The sequence below is a fragment of the Saimiri boliviensis genome, chromosome 1, assembly GCF_048565385.1.
Source record: "Saimiri boliviensis isolate mSaiBol1 chromosome 1, mSaiBol1.pri, whole genome shotgun sequence".
NCBI classification, from domain to species: domain Eukaryota; kingdom Metazoa; phylum Chordata; class Mammalia; order Primates; family Cebidae; genus Saimiri; species Saimiri boliviensis.
Window position 1 is genome coordinate 264,241,919 of NC_133449.1, and position 17,071 is coordinate 264,258,989.

At 44.2% G+C, this 17,071-nt stretch overlaps 1 protein-coding gene across 2 annotated transcripts in view; it reads right to left on the minus strand.

Moving 5' to 3' along the window:
* The window catches only part of EGFLAM (EGF like, fibronectin type III and laminin G domains), a 230,142-nt gene extending 215,203 nt beyond the window's left edge, over positions 1-14,939 (minus strand). For both annotated transcript variants that reach the window (XM_074386512.1, XM_074386510.1), the window contains exon 1: positions 14,623-14,939. In XM_074386512.1, coding sequence (XP_074242613.1) covers positions 14,623-14,719 — 97 coding nt within the window. In that variant the 5' untranslated portion in view covers positions 14,720-14,939. The remainder of the gene's footprint in view (positions 1-14,622) is intronic.
* Positions 14,940-17,071: the final 2,132 nt, after the last annotated feature.

A 17,071-nucleotide genomic window follows, 5' to 3' on the forward strand; every position in this document is an offset into this window, starting at 1 on the left:
TTCATAAGCAAGCCAGGGTCAGTACAATAACACTGAAGAAGAATGTTGAAGAATTGGAGTACTGTTTTACTTATGACCTCACAGTCAGATCTCATTATGGCAGATTGAACTAGCTTTATCCCTTCTCCTACAACTTGACCTTTTCAATCATACCGACAATGCCATTCCCACACAATCCTCACTTTCCTTTGGTTTTAAAAACAAATGGGGGAAGGAGGGTTGTTGAACATTGGACTATTTTAACCCCTCCCCACCTACTACTTTTCAGTATATGAGTAAATGGTATTGCCTTGGCTTCTTAATCTCCAAAGACATGATAAAAAGCAAGTCTGAGGCAGCTCCATGTATTACTTCAGCTCTACCTGTTCTCTAGGTATCGAAAATGACATATTTCACAGCACAGACTCAATCAGAGTCTCCTTAAAACCCCACTATTCCAATAGCATTTGGCAGCATGCAAGTGGGATTTAAATTACATACTGCTTCAGAGTGACTCCCTGGGGAACCTTCTCTGAATCATACTGAAATGTGGGTTTTCAAATGTCTGCATATGTTGTGCAAAAATGTTGGCACATGGAAGTGACACTTTTTCTGTGTGAAATGAAGTCAGGAGCTGGGAGTAGGATCAAATTAATCACACAATGTGAAAACGTGTTTGCCCCAAATGAGGCCATGGTTTTCGAATCTATAACTGTCTGTGAAGGACCAACCACATGTAAGACAATCCATTAGGCAATGAAGGGGATACAAAGGCAGAGAAATCATGGTGCTTTTCTTGACCAAATTACAAATCTAACAGAAGACATGAGTCAGGTATACAGATGATATAATATAAAGTAGAAAGGGGAGAAGAGAGGAATGGCTTCTGGCTGGAAGAGTACACGAAGACTTCATAGAACTGGAGGTAACTGGGACATGCTTTGAAGTGGCTGTTGTGTTTCCATGGGTTGAGATAAGAGAAGGATAGTCCAAGGGGTCGGATCAATATGTGAACAACATTCAGCATTGGGAAAGTGAAGAGGAGGTCTATGGAATAACAAATAATCTATCCTGGCTGGAATACATGCATGTATTCAGGGAAAAGACAGGAAAGTGAGTTGGGGCTATATTGTGACAGATTCCAGAGTTCAAGCTTTAGGGTTTGGAAAACAGTAGTGAGCCAGAAAAGAATATTAAATGCAGCAGTGTTAGGATTAGAACTTCATTTTGGGAAGATTATTCCAGTAGAGAGTATGAATCAAAAATGAAGACAGAGAACACATAGAAATAGCAACTTTTATTTTATTTTTTTTTTCACTTTTTTTCTGCTTGACTGCAACATCATTTTTTAATTTTTTCCCTTTTTTTCAGAAATAGCATCTTTTACATTTATTCTCTTAATATCACAGTAAAAAAGTGGCTAAAGAAATTTTGATATTCTAACTGCAAATAATGTCTTTCAAGGAGCTACGCAGCTGATGCCTGAAAATCCATTACCACTACAGTGGCCTGAGCCTTTCTTCTTGATCTTGTACAAAGTCCAAAATGAATGTTGGGTGTTTTTATTAAACTCAAAGCTGACTCCAACTCTTTCATCAATAACAATAACTTTCTAACTAATATAAACATGAAAAGTCATTATTTGAGGAAATAAACTCTAATAATTCATAATATGAAATTCTTTTCATTTCCACTTTCATGGATGCCTGCACTCAATTATACATTTATGACAATGTTGTCAATATTTGAGGTTACATTAAATAGAGAAAAGCTAACATCTCTAGCATCATATAAACTCCATAAACCACAATGAATCTAACTAATAGGCACTAACATTGGAGTGCCCATCATGTACCAAATGTTTAGGTACTTTGTAGGTATATCTTTGGTCATCATAATTTCTCATTTATTTATCACACAAAACTTTTGCCATAGGTATTATGAACCTTAAATTTCAGATGAAATATATAAGACATAAAGACACTATTCTATCTGGAATTAGACAGCAACACATTAAAGCTAGAGTTTAAAGCCAGGTCTGTTTGGAGTCTTACTTCAGTTCCTCCAAGCTGAAGGGATGTGAAGAGTGCATAGGTTGTGGCTAAGCTTGTCAATTACTTTAAAACAGCTATCAAATGAATGCTTCTGTTTTTCTCAACTACAGTAATGGTTTGTTTAACTACACCAATTAGGAAATCCCGGAACATCGAAGAGATGTTTGAGAAACTAACGGAAGCCTTGAGACTGTAATGACAAACCTTGAAATATGCTATACTGAAAGTCTAACAAGTATCATTTGCTACTAAAGAGGATGGCTAAATCGTGGAGGGATGGAAAGCTTCAGAGCTAGGCTGCACCGTCTGGGTGGTCCTTGAGATCCCAAAAGCGTTTTCCATAGAAGATATCTGAAAAGATTTTGAGGACACCCTCAAGCTGCTATGGCTCCTTCTCAGTTGCAGGCAGACCTGTTGTCGTCAAGTAGTTTGTAAAACAAGCCACTTTCTCCACATACCAACCAGTGAGGAGCATGACTGAAAGCTGTCCCAGGTCACTCAACAGAGTGTCCCGTGACACACTTGGAATCTTTCTAAGTGAAGCCTGGATCAAGAGCGTGTCTTCTTGACGAGGTCCCTCCTGGCTGCAGAGCTAGACTCAGGCACATAGCAATGATCATACTCTATCCAGTAGCTCCAGAAACACCTCTGGGTTGATGGGAAGCAAGAAGGGCTAGAGGCCGAATGACCTGGGTTCATGTCCTGGCTATTCCTGTCTCCTTTTTGTTAAGTCATCTGCCCTGACTTCCTGATAGGGCAAGGATTACAAAGATCAAATGAGATCATTTTTAGAAGTGCTCTGAAAAGTGCAGTGGTTCAACCAAATGTACCAATTTGTCTTTATTGAGATAAGCCCTCATCATCTTCATCTTCATCAAAGAAGGCTGTGGTGTCTAAAAAAAAAGATTTTTATAATGTAAGAAGCAACTCTCACTGAATATTCTACCATGACTAGTCAGTCCTTTTTGTTCTGGGATGCAAACAGAAGGAGTTTCCAGTAAACTGGGGGTGGGAGGGACTAGAGATCTTCTAGTTGATATACCTAGAAACTCACTCTATTTGATCCCTGGGTAGTGATGTTTTTGGTTGTTTTGTTGTTGTTGTTGTTTTGTTGTTGTTATTGTTAAGACAGAGTCTCACTCCCATCACCCAGGCTGGAGTGCAGTGGCAGCCTCGACTTCCTGAGCTCAGGTGATCCTCCCACCTCAGCCTTCTGAGTAGCTGGGACTATAAGCGTGCACACCACCATGACTGGCTAATTTTCTGCATTTTAGTAGAGATGGGGTTTAGCCATGTTGACCAGGCTAATCTCAAACTTCTGGGCTCAAAAGACCCACCCAACACCTCAGCCTCCCAAAGTGCTACGATTACAGGCGTGAGACACTGCCTGGCCAACTTTTTTTAAAGGGATTAATTTTGCCTTTTGTAAAATGTAGGAAATATATAGTAACATATAGCACATATGCACTTACCTGTATACATATTTTTGAACCTTATTGCAAACTGTCCTAAATTAATTCGACTGCTTAGTTTTTAGATTCTTTTTTAAATTGTAGTGGCCTCCAGCAAGTAAAAATAGATGGTAACTATTTGCTTTTCAACCAGGTTGTACAAAACAAAAGCAAAATCCAAGTCAAATTCTGCCATGTATACAAATATCTATGGGCAAGAAGCCACAAAAATTATACAACCTGCTATTGTAAATTTGGTGATATCTCCTCTTTGTCCTTTCAGGAACTCCAAAGCACACACCAGAGACAATCTACCACATCTGGTCCTTTTTCTTCCTGTGCACACTACTGAACCACATTTCCCAGAAATGTTACTGTTGGGTTGGAGCAACATGACCATGTTCTGATTTGGCACAGAAAATCTCTGACAAGCCTTCTTTTTCTTTATCTCCCAACCTGGAGGTCCATTTTGAAGACCATTTTTGCGTTATAAGATGGTGGTATTAAAGACAGAATGACTCAAGTCTTCAAGTCACCATTTGGAGGAAGATAGCTGAGGAGAGCTGCCCGGAAAAGAACATCTACTTTGGACTTAGACTAAGTGCAAAAAAGAAATTTGTGTCAAGCCACCAAGATTTGGATTTGTTTGTTACAACAGGTAATTCTAATTATCCTAATTAATACAAGCACCTGCTTGTATCCGATGAGAGAGATACATCAATATTCTAATGGCAAAATCAGCAAACCATCTTGCTGAGGGGGCAGGCAAATGAGTCTCCTGTTGTGTGAGGGAAATACAGAAATGAATGGAGCTCTAGCCGTATTCAGCCACTGCAAAGTAGCTTGATTTCTAGAGTTGCTGGATTCTAACTCTTTGTCCACATAAAAATAGAGAAACATGAATAATCTTTCTAGCTGACGATATACTTCACAAATAAAAACATTGCATCTAACATCATTTATGCTAATTAACAAACCCGCTAGTATGAGTATCTGATAACATGATTCTAAGTATTTTTGCTGCCACTTTGAATTCATAGTAAAGTTCTTCGAATAATAACTAACCAGTCTGGAGTCCTGCCTAAGACAGAAGTGAAGGCCCAAATATTTAACAACTGGCATGGCACAATCACCAAGAGATGAAAATAGATGTAAATTCTTACGCCAGAATGGTGCCTTCTAGCCTGGATTACTTCAAGTGTTAACTAAGCTCCCCTAGTGTAGAGGTTAAAGTAATTCATACAGTCACTGTTTACATTGAAGCATTTTAAAAATAAATCACAGACAATATAACAGTTACCTAATTCACAGCCATCACCCATTGTATTCATTTCTCTCCTCACTCCAAGAATTACGAGCAAAGGATCATGGGATCTATTCCTAACTGAGAGATTAGATCAATAAAATTAGCCATCTGTCCACGGAAGGCTTTAAACTCAGGTTGTATTTAAGTATTATGTTTCCAAGTGCCCAGATGTTACAGAAAAGTGCCTGCTGATACAACTCCTTTTGCACAATGTAAACCACTAAATGGCTAATATAAACTTATTGCACCAAGAAAAATAAATAGCACTAACATTGCATTAAATCTGATTCAGGATTTTGGGTGCCCTGTCAGCAAACACAAGTGTTAAAATTTAAATTGCTCAGGACTTGCAGAGTCAGACAAGAAAGAATTGTCAAGTGTCTTTAGGGGAATAGAGAAGGGGGGATACTGGAAATGAGATCAAAGCACTGGGAAGTATATCCTTGCTCCATTTGGTTGCTGAAAATAATAATTACTCCTCCGCCTCCTGGGTTCAGGCAATTCTCCTGCCTCAGCCTCCTGAGTAGCTGGGATTACAGGCATGCGCCACCAAGCCCAGCTAATTTTTTTGTATTTTTTTTAGTAGAGACGGGGTTTCACCATGTTGACCAGGATGGTCTCGATCTCTAGACCTCGTGAACCACCCGCCTCGGACTCCCAAAGTATTGGGATTACAGGCTTGAGCCACCACACCCAGCCCTATTTTTATTTTTTTGAGAGACAGTCTTGCTCTGTCACCAGGTGCCAGGCTGGAGTGCAGTGGCGTGATCTCGGCTCACTGCAACCTCCGCCTCCTGGATTCAAGCAATTCTCCTGCCTCAGCCTCCCAGGGAGCTGGGACTACAGGCGCATGCCACTATGCCCAGCTAATATTTTTTGTATTTTTAGTAGAGATGGGGATATTGACCAGGATGGTCTCGATCTCTTGACCTCGTGATTCGCCCACCTTGGCCTCCCAAAGTGCTGGGATTATAGGCTTGAGCCACCGCGCCCGGCCCCACTTCAGCTCTTTCAAAGCACTAGTCTGCTTTATTTCCTTTGATGCTTAAAATAAAATAGTGGGGTTATCTTGGATAAGTGGATTTTTTTTTTCCAGCCGAGGAAACATCAATAGAAAATGCACTGAGCCTGGTCTATCTTTCCATGCCTTAATAGTGACTCCTGAATTATACCAATCAACTTAGCAATGAGCAAAACCTGGACCATTTCTTAGCTCTCCGGCTTTATAGAGACTTTCACTGACTCCCAGTAACATATCAGTTTGAATAATTCTGTTTTAGGGACTGCTGCTCCCTTACCGTATCCTGCAAAACTTCCCCCAAGACAATTACCAGACAAAAATCCTCATTTTCCAAACTAAAAATCAAGGCAAGTGATTGACCAAGAGTCTTTCTGATTTGTGAATTCATTTATCTGGAAAATTTTACAATTCAATACAAATCACATCACATGTAGCCATACCTTAATACATACAGAAAGGAATAAAAGTACATAAAATCATAAATGCCCATGTTTATGACTTCTGATGCATGGAAATATAGAAATTCTTTCAAGTTTTTCTTCCTTGTCCAGATTAAACAATCCCAATTTCTTAAATATTGCCTTCAAATGTCAGTCTTCTAATCCTTTGTAATGCCCTGGTACATGCATTACCTTGTTGGGTCTTCCCTGGAACACTATATGGTAGAGTCTTTCTTTATCCTATTTTTACATATGAGGAAACTGAGCATTGCAGAGCATATATAACTGGCCCACTGTCACCATGTAGCTGCACAGTGTCAGAACTGGAACTAAAATGTGTGGAATATCAGAATATGTGCTCTCACCCAAGTCTTCCTGCTCCACCAGGAGAAACTAGCTTTGAAGGCTGAAAGAACAAGCTTGGGATTGGGGGTGAGGGGACATAAGGAGGGGAAATGTTGGTTATATAGAGAACAAACGGCATGCCTTTTTGTTAACGCCACTGCAAGGTTTCCATCTTTGAGCCGTCAACTGAAAGCCTAAGAACAGGGTTGTTCTGGTTAAAATACAGATGCCCAGAGCAATGTGTCATCACCATCAGCCACAGCTGGCCATGGAAGTACGAAGTGGAGACGGTCAGCTAACACAGCCTGGGTGGAGGTACCAGGGAGAGGGAGGCAGTGGGAGAGTCCAAACTCTGTTTTGGCATGTCTCAAAGTGTGCATCATATCATCTGAGGTTCTTGTTTAAAAAGGCAGGTGCCTGGGTTGCACTCTAAAAATTCACATCCACTTAATGCTGAATTACCTGCTGAGGGTGGAGACCCGCGCAGAGCCAGCTCTGGAACGTGCGCCCTCTGCTGGCAGAAATGTGTTCTGACTCACCTGCATAAGAAACCCCTGAGGGGTCCTGCAAGGAAGCAAACGTCCACCTGCTCATTTCAGGAGGCTGAAACTACAGCCTGGGGTCCTTCCTCGAAAGGGAGGTCCACAATCAGTGAAAGCAAAGATGAGTTTGGAGGATTTCCCCTAAAAGCTGCCACTTCGGTTCTGCCATATCGCCTCACCTTTTCCCTTTTTCTGTACCTGAAACAGCAGGTGAATCCCTAAGACGTGCAGCTTGACATGCAAAAACAAAGGCAAGACACATGGGCCTTGAGCAGCACAAAAGATTTTCTGCTGCAATCAAGAGCTTACATCATTCAGTCAGCTGGGAAACACTACCGTCCTGCCTGCCCAGGGCATGAGGCAGGAGAACACGAGGTAGCCACAGGATAACCCTGGACAAGCTGGGGTCCCACCTCAGCCAGGGATGCTGAGTCCCAGTCTTCCAGAAATCCAGCCAAAATTACTAGACCACTTTTGGGCTGTAGTAAGCCATGAACAGATGGACAACTATTCCCCAAAGAATGCTAAGGTTATTAAAGCCCTCAGCTCTGGGTAAGAAAAACAAAAAGCACCACTCAGCTCCTTTCCGTCCAAGCCACTCTTCCCTGAGAAAGAATTCGAAAATCAAGCCCTGCCTCACATTAAACTACACTTACTCCTGACCTTGACTTCTCTGTCCCTTTACCTCACAGAAAATTAATGGAAAGAGAGACTAACAAAGAGAGATGGAATCAGAGAGAGGTGTTTCCTTATAGGGATTAGATATGACGACGTTGAAACCATAGGAGGGAAGGCAGGCTGATGGAGTGAAGAATCAGATAAAAACATTTCTGTCACGGTGCCTGAACTGCATGGGCATTAGGAGTTGGGTGCTGGGGATGTGTGTGCTAGGTCCCTAGCACCTAGCTTCTAGTGCCCCATGGCCTTTGTGAGCTACAGTTTTCTCTAAAAATCAGACAGCCTGAATTAGCACTGTGATATGGAGTACAGTGGGACAGGAAGGGACATACGGATGAGACAATCTCTCCCAAATGCTCTGCTCTGGGAAGAGGGCTTGGATGAGAGCTGTAAGTGAGAAAGTAACCAGTCTCTTGTGAATTCCAGGTTGATCCAGGTGGCACTGGGAAAGTAGACCAGGATGACCCCCGATCCCTGGCCCCTGCCCCTTAGCCATTCAACCTCACGTGAGCAGCAGCAGAATCCCCCTAGAGGTGCACGTATCTCTACCAGCAACCAACAAGGTGTATTGCCCACAGGCTAACTCTCCTCTTTCAGCCTTTTGTTTTTGCTTCCTGACTTTCCCTACATCTTTATTTTAGTTGGATTACACCACTAGAGAAATACTGAGAAAGCAGAAAGAAAAAGATGAGAGAGCTACATCTTGGTAAGGATGCTTGTGGACGCCCAGATCCTCCAGGGAAAACCTTGAACTCTGAATGCTGATCTGACCTTCTCCCACTGACCCTGGGGCCTCAGGCAAACAGAACATGCAGGAGGAAAGGCAGGACCCATGAGCAGTTCCCCAGCCCCTCGTGCCAGAGAGTTGGTAAATGTCAGGAGTCTTGTCTAAATAAACAAAGAGCAACCCCAGGATCTAGGCCTGGGAGCACTGGTCTTTAACCCCAGGAACCCTTCCCAGACATGCCACAGCAGTCAGCCCTAAGTCTGACTTCAGTGACAGAACCTTGTAGAGAGACAAAAGATCTATACCTTATCTACTGCATAGAAATGAGGAGGTCTTAACGGTGCCAGCCACTGTGGGTTGCGAGCTATAGCAAGCCTCCCAAGCCAAGATCCCTTTGCCTCTGACATACCACCTACCACCACCAAGTATAAGAGTGCTAAGAAAACAAAGCCAATGTATCCATACAAAAGCAAATAAATCTTGACTTATGTCTCACACCTCATGCAAAATTAACTCAAAATGAATTATAGACCTAAATGTAACACCTTAAAGACTTCTGCAATAAAACATAGGGAAATATCTTTGCAGCCACAGGTTAAGCTTTCAAAAAAACAGCATAAGCCATTTAAAAAATGATAAACTGGCCTTATCAAAACTTAAGTCTTCTGCTTTTTGAAAGATACCATTAAGAAAATAAAAAGGCAAGCCACATACTAGAAGCTGAGATTTACAAACACTATCTAATAAAAGACTTGCATCCAGAATATACAAAGAATACTCAAAACTCAATCATAAAAAAGTAAACATCCCATTTTTTTTTCTTTCTTTTTTTTTTTTTCTGAGACAGTCTTCCTCTGTCACCCACGCTGGAGTGCAGTGGTGCAATCCTGGCTCACAGTAACCTCTGTCTCCAAAGGTCAAGTGCTTCTCGTGCCTCAGCCTCCCAAGTAGCTGGGCATGCACCAACAAGCCCAGCTAATTTTTGTATTTTTTGTAGAGCTGGGTTTTCGCCATGTTGGCCAGGCTGGTCTCAAACTCCCGGCCTCAAGTGATCTGCCCACCTTGGCCTCCCAAAGTGCTAGGATTAGGCATGGGCCACCACGCCCAGCAAACATTCCAATTTTTAAAAATCAGCCAAAGATTTAATCAAAATTTCACCAAAGAAAAGATAGCAAATAAATGCATTTTTTAAATGTTCACTATAATTAGTCATTAGAGAAAAGCAAATTAAAACTGTGATGACATATTATTACATGCTTATTATAATAGAATCGCTAAAACAAACAAAACCCAAAATCCAACTCTACCAAGTGTTGTAGAGGATCAGGAGCAGCTAGAACATTCGTATCTTGTTGGTAGGAATGTAGCATAGTACAGCCTATTTGGAAAACAGCTTGATTTCTTATCAAGTTCAAGATACAACTACCATGCGATGCAGTGATCTTACTCCCTCTGTTTACCAAGAAAAATGGAAACATATATCTGCCAAAGACTTACATATACACATGTCTAGAAACTTTATTCATAATAGCCTAAAACTGAAAAGAACTTAAAAGTCCACTGACTAGCAAATGGTTAAACAAACTGATAATCCACGGTCCATACAATGCACCACTACTCAACAATAAGAAAGGAACAAACTTCCAGTATATCAACAACATGGATGAATTCTTTTTTTTTTTTTTTTTTTTTTTTTTTTTTGACTGAATCTTGGGAGTGCAGAGACACAATTTTGGTACTCACTGCAACCTCCGCCTCCCAGGTTCAAGTGATTCTCCTGCCTCAGTCTCCCGAGTAGCTGGAACTACAGGCATGCACCACCACACCTGGCTAGTTTTTGGTATTTTAGTAGAGATGGGATTTCACCATGTTGGCCAGGATGGTCTCAATCTTCTGACCTTGTGATCTACCCGCCTCAACCTTCTGAAGTGCTGGGATAACAGGCGTAAGCCACCATACCCGGCCAACATGGATGAATCTTAAAAGCATTATGCTAAGTTGATTGAAGGTGAACACAAAATACGACATTTTGGAAGAGGCAAAACTACAGGGATAGAAGTTAGATCAGTGGTTACCAGGGGCTGGGAAGGAGTAGTTTTTCTACAAAGGGACACAAGTGACTATTTTAGGATGATGGAAATATTTTATATATTTCTATTGCAGTAGTGATTACATTACTGTATATGTTTGTTAGGGCTCATCAAACTGTATACTTGATGAACTTTATTGTTTATACATTGTACCTCAATAAATCTGACTTTAAAATGATAATAAGGACAAGAGTTAGCAACATGCCTATGGGAATGAAGTAACTTGGTGCATGCTGGTTCCAGCAGTTGTCTGGACTTCCCCCTCCCTTCTTCCTGCCCGACCGCAGAAGCAAGGCAGTCCTGCACTTTCTGGTGAGACTCAGGTAATGGGACAAGCACAGGCTAGAGATCCCTCAGGAGGGTGGGAGGTCTGGGTGCTAGTTCCAGTTCAGCTTCTGATGTTAACCTGGGCAAGTCACTGAGTCACCCTCAGCCTCATTGCAAAATGAGGGTTGTTTGTTTGTTTGTTTGTTTGTTTGTTTGTTGAGACAGCGTTTCGCTCTTGTTGCCCAGGCTGGAGTGCAATGGCATGATCTTGGCACACCACAAACTCCACCTCCTGGGCTCAAGTGATTCTCCTGCCTGAGCCTCCTGAGTAGCTGGGATTACAGGCATGTGCCACCAGACCTGGCTAATTTTGCATTTTTTTTTTTAGTAGAGACAGGTTTTTTCCATGTTGGTCAGGCCAGTCTTGAACTCATGACCTCAGGTGATCCACCCGCCTCAGCCTCCCAAAGTGCTGTGATTACAGGCATGAGCCACCATGCCCAGCTGCAAAATCAGGGATTTTCACTTCTTTCCAGGCCTATGATTCTAATTTGTAGTCCCAAAAGGAATGAAGGCTATCCAACACATTGTGTTTCCACACCGTGAAGGCCTGGGAAAAGGAAAGGGCCCTAAACTCTCCCATTCTTCAGAGGCCCATTTTTCGACCTTCAGGTACTCAAGTGGACCCTCTGACCCTCACAAGCCTTAATCCCCAGGAGTTCAACTAGAGAAGCAAGTGGTTCATCATCACTCCGTAAGGCTACAGCCCGTGATTCTTATAAATGAGGCCCGTAGACAGTAGCTTCTAAACTCTTTCAGTATCATATGCACTCTATTGTCTTAGGAGGCTTGGGCATACCCCATTTACAGATGCTTAAGAAAAACTCGGGGTCCCCACACAAAACAGCAGCCTCCACCTAGCCTCCAATCTCTGACCCAAGGGAGCTCCATCCACTCTTCAGCCTCCAGGAGGACACCCTACAAGACATGCTACATACCTCTGCAACCAGGGTGTTCTGAACTCAGTTTCTGGTCCTGAGTATCAGAGCTTAAATTTCCATTCCACCGCTTAGTAGTTGTGTGACCTTGGGTGAGATATGCAACCTCTCTAATCCACAATTTCTCCTTCAGTAAAACAGGGATAGTAATAGTCCTCATCTCCCTGGGCCATTGGGCTGATTAAATAAATCACTGCGAGTCCATCCAGATTTTAGAATAGTGTGGCAAGCAATTAGTGTTAGTTATTATGACTTAATTTAACTTAATTTGAAAACTGTCATTTCTTGTGAGTCCTGGCAAATGCAGAGGTTTCTTTGTAACTGTTCAATGTCAAAAGATGAGCTATCTCGGGGTGAAGGGAAAAGCTGCTTGTGCTGAACACAAACTAGACTCAAACTTGAAGCTGCTACTCAGTTTTTTCTCACTAGAGGTAGGTGGGGATGGGGAATTTTCAGGTTGATTTTGAAATCAAGACTTCTCCAACAAAGATGTACTTATCAAAAGTAGATTTAGGGGTATGAAGAGACAGGAAGGGTTATCCAAATAAAACAGAACCGCTCCAGTATGCTTGCAAAGTGGCTACGATACCTTCAAAGTACTGTATACAAGCCAATTTCTATTGAGGAAACAAGGTACAAAGAAACTCCCATATGGATACTAGCAGGATTTGCTAGCGTCTGGGGAAGATTATAAATTAGCTGGTTGCTGCTCACATCAGAGCCAAGCAGGACACATTCAGCTTTTTAATCTGGACCAATTTTCCGGATCAAAAACTAGTCTTTCCAAGGGATGTAAATGAGTCCAGGAGGGAAATTTCCCCTGAAGTTTATGAAGTAGCTGTCATTTTAATCTGAGAAGCTTTCCAACCTGAAAGCCAGTGTCTGGATAAAATTATAAAGTAATAAAAAAAAAAAAACTATTCTAGGTCGAACCTAGTCTAAACACTTCTCCTACCTCAAATTTGATGTAATTTAAAAGGTGGCGTTTCCACTATCAAAACCCTATCTATGCTTCAAATAAAACCAAAGAGGCCAACATGGCATATTCCTGGCATGAATATCAGAATGAACCTGAGTGAACCAGGTAGAAAATCTTTTTAGGGGAGAAACAGCAAAAAATAAGAAAGAAAATATGGTGACCCATATGAGCAGTTTTATACAGCACTTTTATGCTTTTATAAAATACTTTTTAAAAATTGCCCTTAAATGGATTAAAACATATCCTTAAAAAAGCATTGCATACACTGTTCATGCTTTGAAACTATACGTATAACTATGCTTTGTCTAAAAATTGTGACAATTAATCGATTGTTTCACGTGAATAAATCTGCAAAATGCAATTGACTGTGATGTGTGTATCTTAAGGAGGAAAGTTAGAAGCCCTGTCCTCAAATCCTTGAAGGGGTGGGGTGTGTGTGTGTGTGAGTGTGTGTGTGTGTGCAGGCAGGAAGAGAAACAAATTAATATTACCTTGGACTGAAGCTATTATCTCCAAAATGAAGAGCTCATAAACGAAATGGCTCATAATTTAAATATGGTATAGATTACGATAATGACCTTATATTTCAAGGCAGGTTAACAAGCGCTGGTAATAAGAGATATGGCTCATAGACTGAGGGCGTTCCCAGAGCCGAAGAGCAACAAGTCCTGTTTCCAGATAGTTTCAATGCCAAAATATTCAAGTATCCACATGGGATCCCGCTAAGACGATTTTCTTTGCCCTCTGATAAATTTTCCTAGCTTTCCCTCTTAGAAAAACGTTTGTGAAGACAAACTGCACTTTCTGTGAGGTTTTGCAGACTGCATTCACATAAAGTTATATTGTTTTCCATTGTTCATAAGATATAATTAATCCCATAAGACAGCCTCCCTTACAAAGTAAGCTAAGAAAGAACAGATTTTTCAGAATTCTAAATATGGTCCCAGAAAAAAAAAAGAATAAAAATCGTTATTTGGGAAACAATGTTTAGAACTTCATTGTTTAGAATGTTCTACTTTGAATAATCTCACAACATAGGCCAAATCAAAGTAGACCAAAATGCACAAAGACTTTTTACCTATATGCAGCTTGAGGAAATACAAGTTACTGTGGTTTCATGTTCTCCCCAATCCCCAATCCCTTATAACAGGCTGCAACGCACATATCTTTGTTTAAATAGCAGAGCAAAGACAGGAGTTCAAAACGCGATAAAATTAACCCACTGGGTGCTTCCTTCTGAACAAACGGCCCCAGAGTGGAAGAGGATGCTAAGCGCAGCGTCCACATCCCTGCACACCGCGTGGGCAGGACCCGAGCTGGGTAGAGGGGCTCCAGGCAACCCTTCAGACACTTAACAGGAAATGGCTGGGCTCTGGACAATATGAATTCAGTAAGACGTCTGGAGACGCAGGAGGGGCTGGTTTGACTCCTCTCTGCACGGTTGCCATCCTCTGTAATTGAGACAGCACGACCGTTGTCCCAACTCTCAGCTCTCCGCGATCAAACACGGGGACCACCACCTCCACTGTGTCTGGAAAACTGATCATTATTTTAACAAGCAAATATCCCTAGAGCCGCCCGGGAACGGGAGCGGGCGAGGTTCGCGTCTTTTCTCAGCTCGGGGCAGAGCTGAAGCGACGCTGGTTGGGGAGAGGGAGGCGGTGCGCAGCCCGCTCGGCGTCCTCGCCCGGGAGCCCGGCAGGGGCGCTCGGGGCGTGGTGGCCCCGGGCGGAGGAGCACCTTACCTGGTTTTCGGAGAGCCGCTCGGAGCGACAACGTGCCAAGTCGGAGGCTGGAAGCCAGGAGCAGGAGCCGGAGCAAGACGCCTCGGGTTAAATCCATTTCGCCGCCAGCGCCTGCAAAGTTTCACCAAGTCCCGGGCGCACGGGGAAAGGGCTTCTCCGGGGGCGGAGGCGTGGGGGACACGGGTCCCCGCGGATCCCCCGGCCGCAGCGAGGAGGTGGGCGGCAGCGGGGGCTGGGCCCGGAACCGGGGGGCAGTTCCAGGAGGCAGGACGGCAGCCGGGCGGTCGGCGTGCGGGAGGGAAGCCGGCTGCAAGCGGCAGGGCTTTTCGCGGGGGCGGGGGCGACGAAGGAGGCTGACGGGAGGGACGGGCTGGCTGCGGAAGGGAGGGAAGTTCGACGGGCCGTGGGATGGAATTACAATCGAGTCGAAGTGAGAGGGGCAGGCCCTGAAACCCTCACGCCTCGCCCGCCTTGGAAGCAGACAGCCCGCCCCTCACCCTCTCTAGCGACCCCCAGCTCAGCCCTTCCGAGCTGGTGACCTAGATTGGGGACCTGGGAGGGACCGACTTCAAGCACTGGAGACGCAGGGCAGGAGTTAGGCAACTGCGGGTCCAGGACCCTCCGCAGTCCTCACCCTGAAATCTTGGGGCGCTAGCCACCCAGGCTGGGCCCTCCTCCGGCCGCGCCCCTCTAGGTCGCTGTTACCCAGCCTGGCGACTTTTTCTAACACCTCAAAGGTTGCTATCGTTGATCCTGCGCACTTGGGGGATGCGGGGGGTAGACTGGGGTCTGTGATTTGCAAGTGGGGTGGGGGTGAGAGGAAGAGGGGCGGGGGCCGGCTGGGTCTGAGGCGCTAAGAAGATAAATGGGATTTAAGGCGCGCAGATGGAGCTGAGGCCCGGCAGCTCAGACGGGGACGCCGGGTGGGGATTACGGCCTGGCGCGGGGGAGTGGGGACCCTTCCCGGCAGAGGAAGGCAACTTGAGACCCTCCTGGGGAGGAGATGAAACTCCAAGTTAAACCTGGCGACTCGGAGAGGGACGCGAGCTCTAGTCGCAGGGAGGAGGGAACCGAGAGGACCCCCTGGAGGGCGCCCGCCAGCGGGGCTGGGGCTGGGGCTGGGGCTGGGGGCTGGGGCGGGATCCTAGCCTCTGATTCCAGGATCGGGCTTCCTGGGTTGGCTCCCTGAGAGGGAAAAGACTCTCCTCCTCTGAATTTGCTTCCCCAGGACTCAGTAAAATGTACCTTTTGCCAGATTTCGAGGCAGTGCCTGGAGAGGGGAGACCCTGGGACGCACGTCCCGTTGCGTACTGGCGTTCTGACCTCCAAACCAGCAAGAAGAGAAAACAAATACAATAAATAAACCAAGAAGGAATAAACTTAGAGGCAAACGCGGCCCTGGCCAGTTCGTGGGGAAAGATCAAAGGCACTAGGAAATGCCCCGCAGAGGAAGTCTGCAGGCACCAGCGAGAGGACCGCGCCCACCCCCGCCTCACCTAGCAGCGCTGCCAGGACTCGGTGGGCGTCCTGGCTCTTCACAGTTAGCCTATGTTTGGGAGCGCGGGAGGAAACGATGTTGACTGACATATTCTTCTCCCCTCCCCAGCCCCCCAAACACACACACAGGATTTCTACTCCTCTTTTAAGAATGAAATATCCCCTGGCTGGAGAGTTTGTAATGAGCTCAATCTTGTTAGTTAGCAAAGCTCAGTATGTTCCCTTATCTGTTCCCTTATCCCTTATTTTCAAGTGTGCAACCGTCTGTTCATAAATAAATTCAAAGTCCCCTCCAACCTGAGTATTTGTAAGTCTTAGCTGTGACACCGGAGCTTGTCCTCTTACACAGAACTGGAGCAAAGTTCAGACAGACCTATACTCTTCACTTCCAAGATGACCATGAAGCCAGCCGGCTGCTAAGCTAAGCAAAGTGATTGCCCCTAGGGCTGCTAGTCTCAAAGGTCCCCAAAATCATAGACCCTTTAGGACTACCAGGACCCCTGAAGGTCATCTAGGCCCTGCCTCCACTCCACACAGTCTGCTTTCAGCATCAGTGGCGGGTCATGCCACCTCCCTTTGAACTCCATCTGTGTTAGAGAGCTCCTCCAGCGCCAGAGTCCCTTCTTTATTCGAAAGTGATTTCTTATCTCAGACTTAACGTGGCACCCAGAACCAAACAAGTGTTGCAGTGCAGATACCTCCCATGCAGGCTTTCCTACTTAAAAATGATTCTCTGTGATACAGAAACTAGGAGTAATATTAATCGTTGATATCATGGCTACCATTTATTTAATGTCTTCTATGTAACAGAACCTCTTTGAAGTGCATTTTAATCCCAATAACAACCATACCAGGAAGATACTGTTATTACTATTCTTACCTTTTACAGATGAGGAAGTGGAAGCATGGAAAGGTTAAGAAACTTGCCCAAAGTCATGCTGCTCCCAAGAGG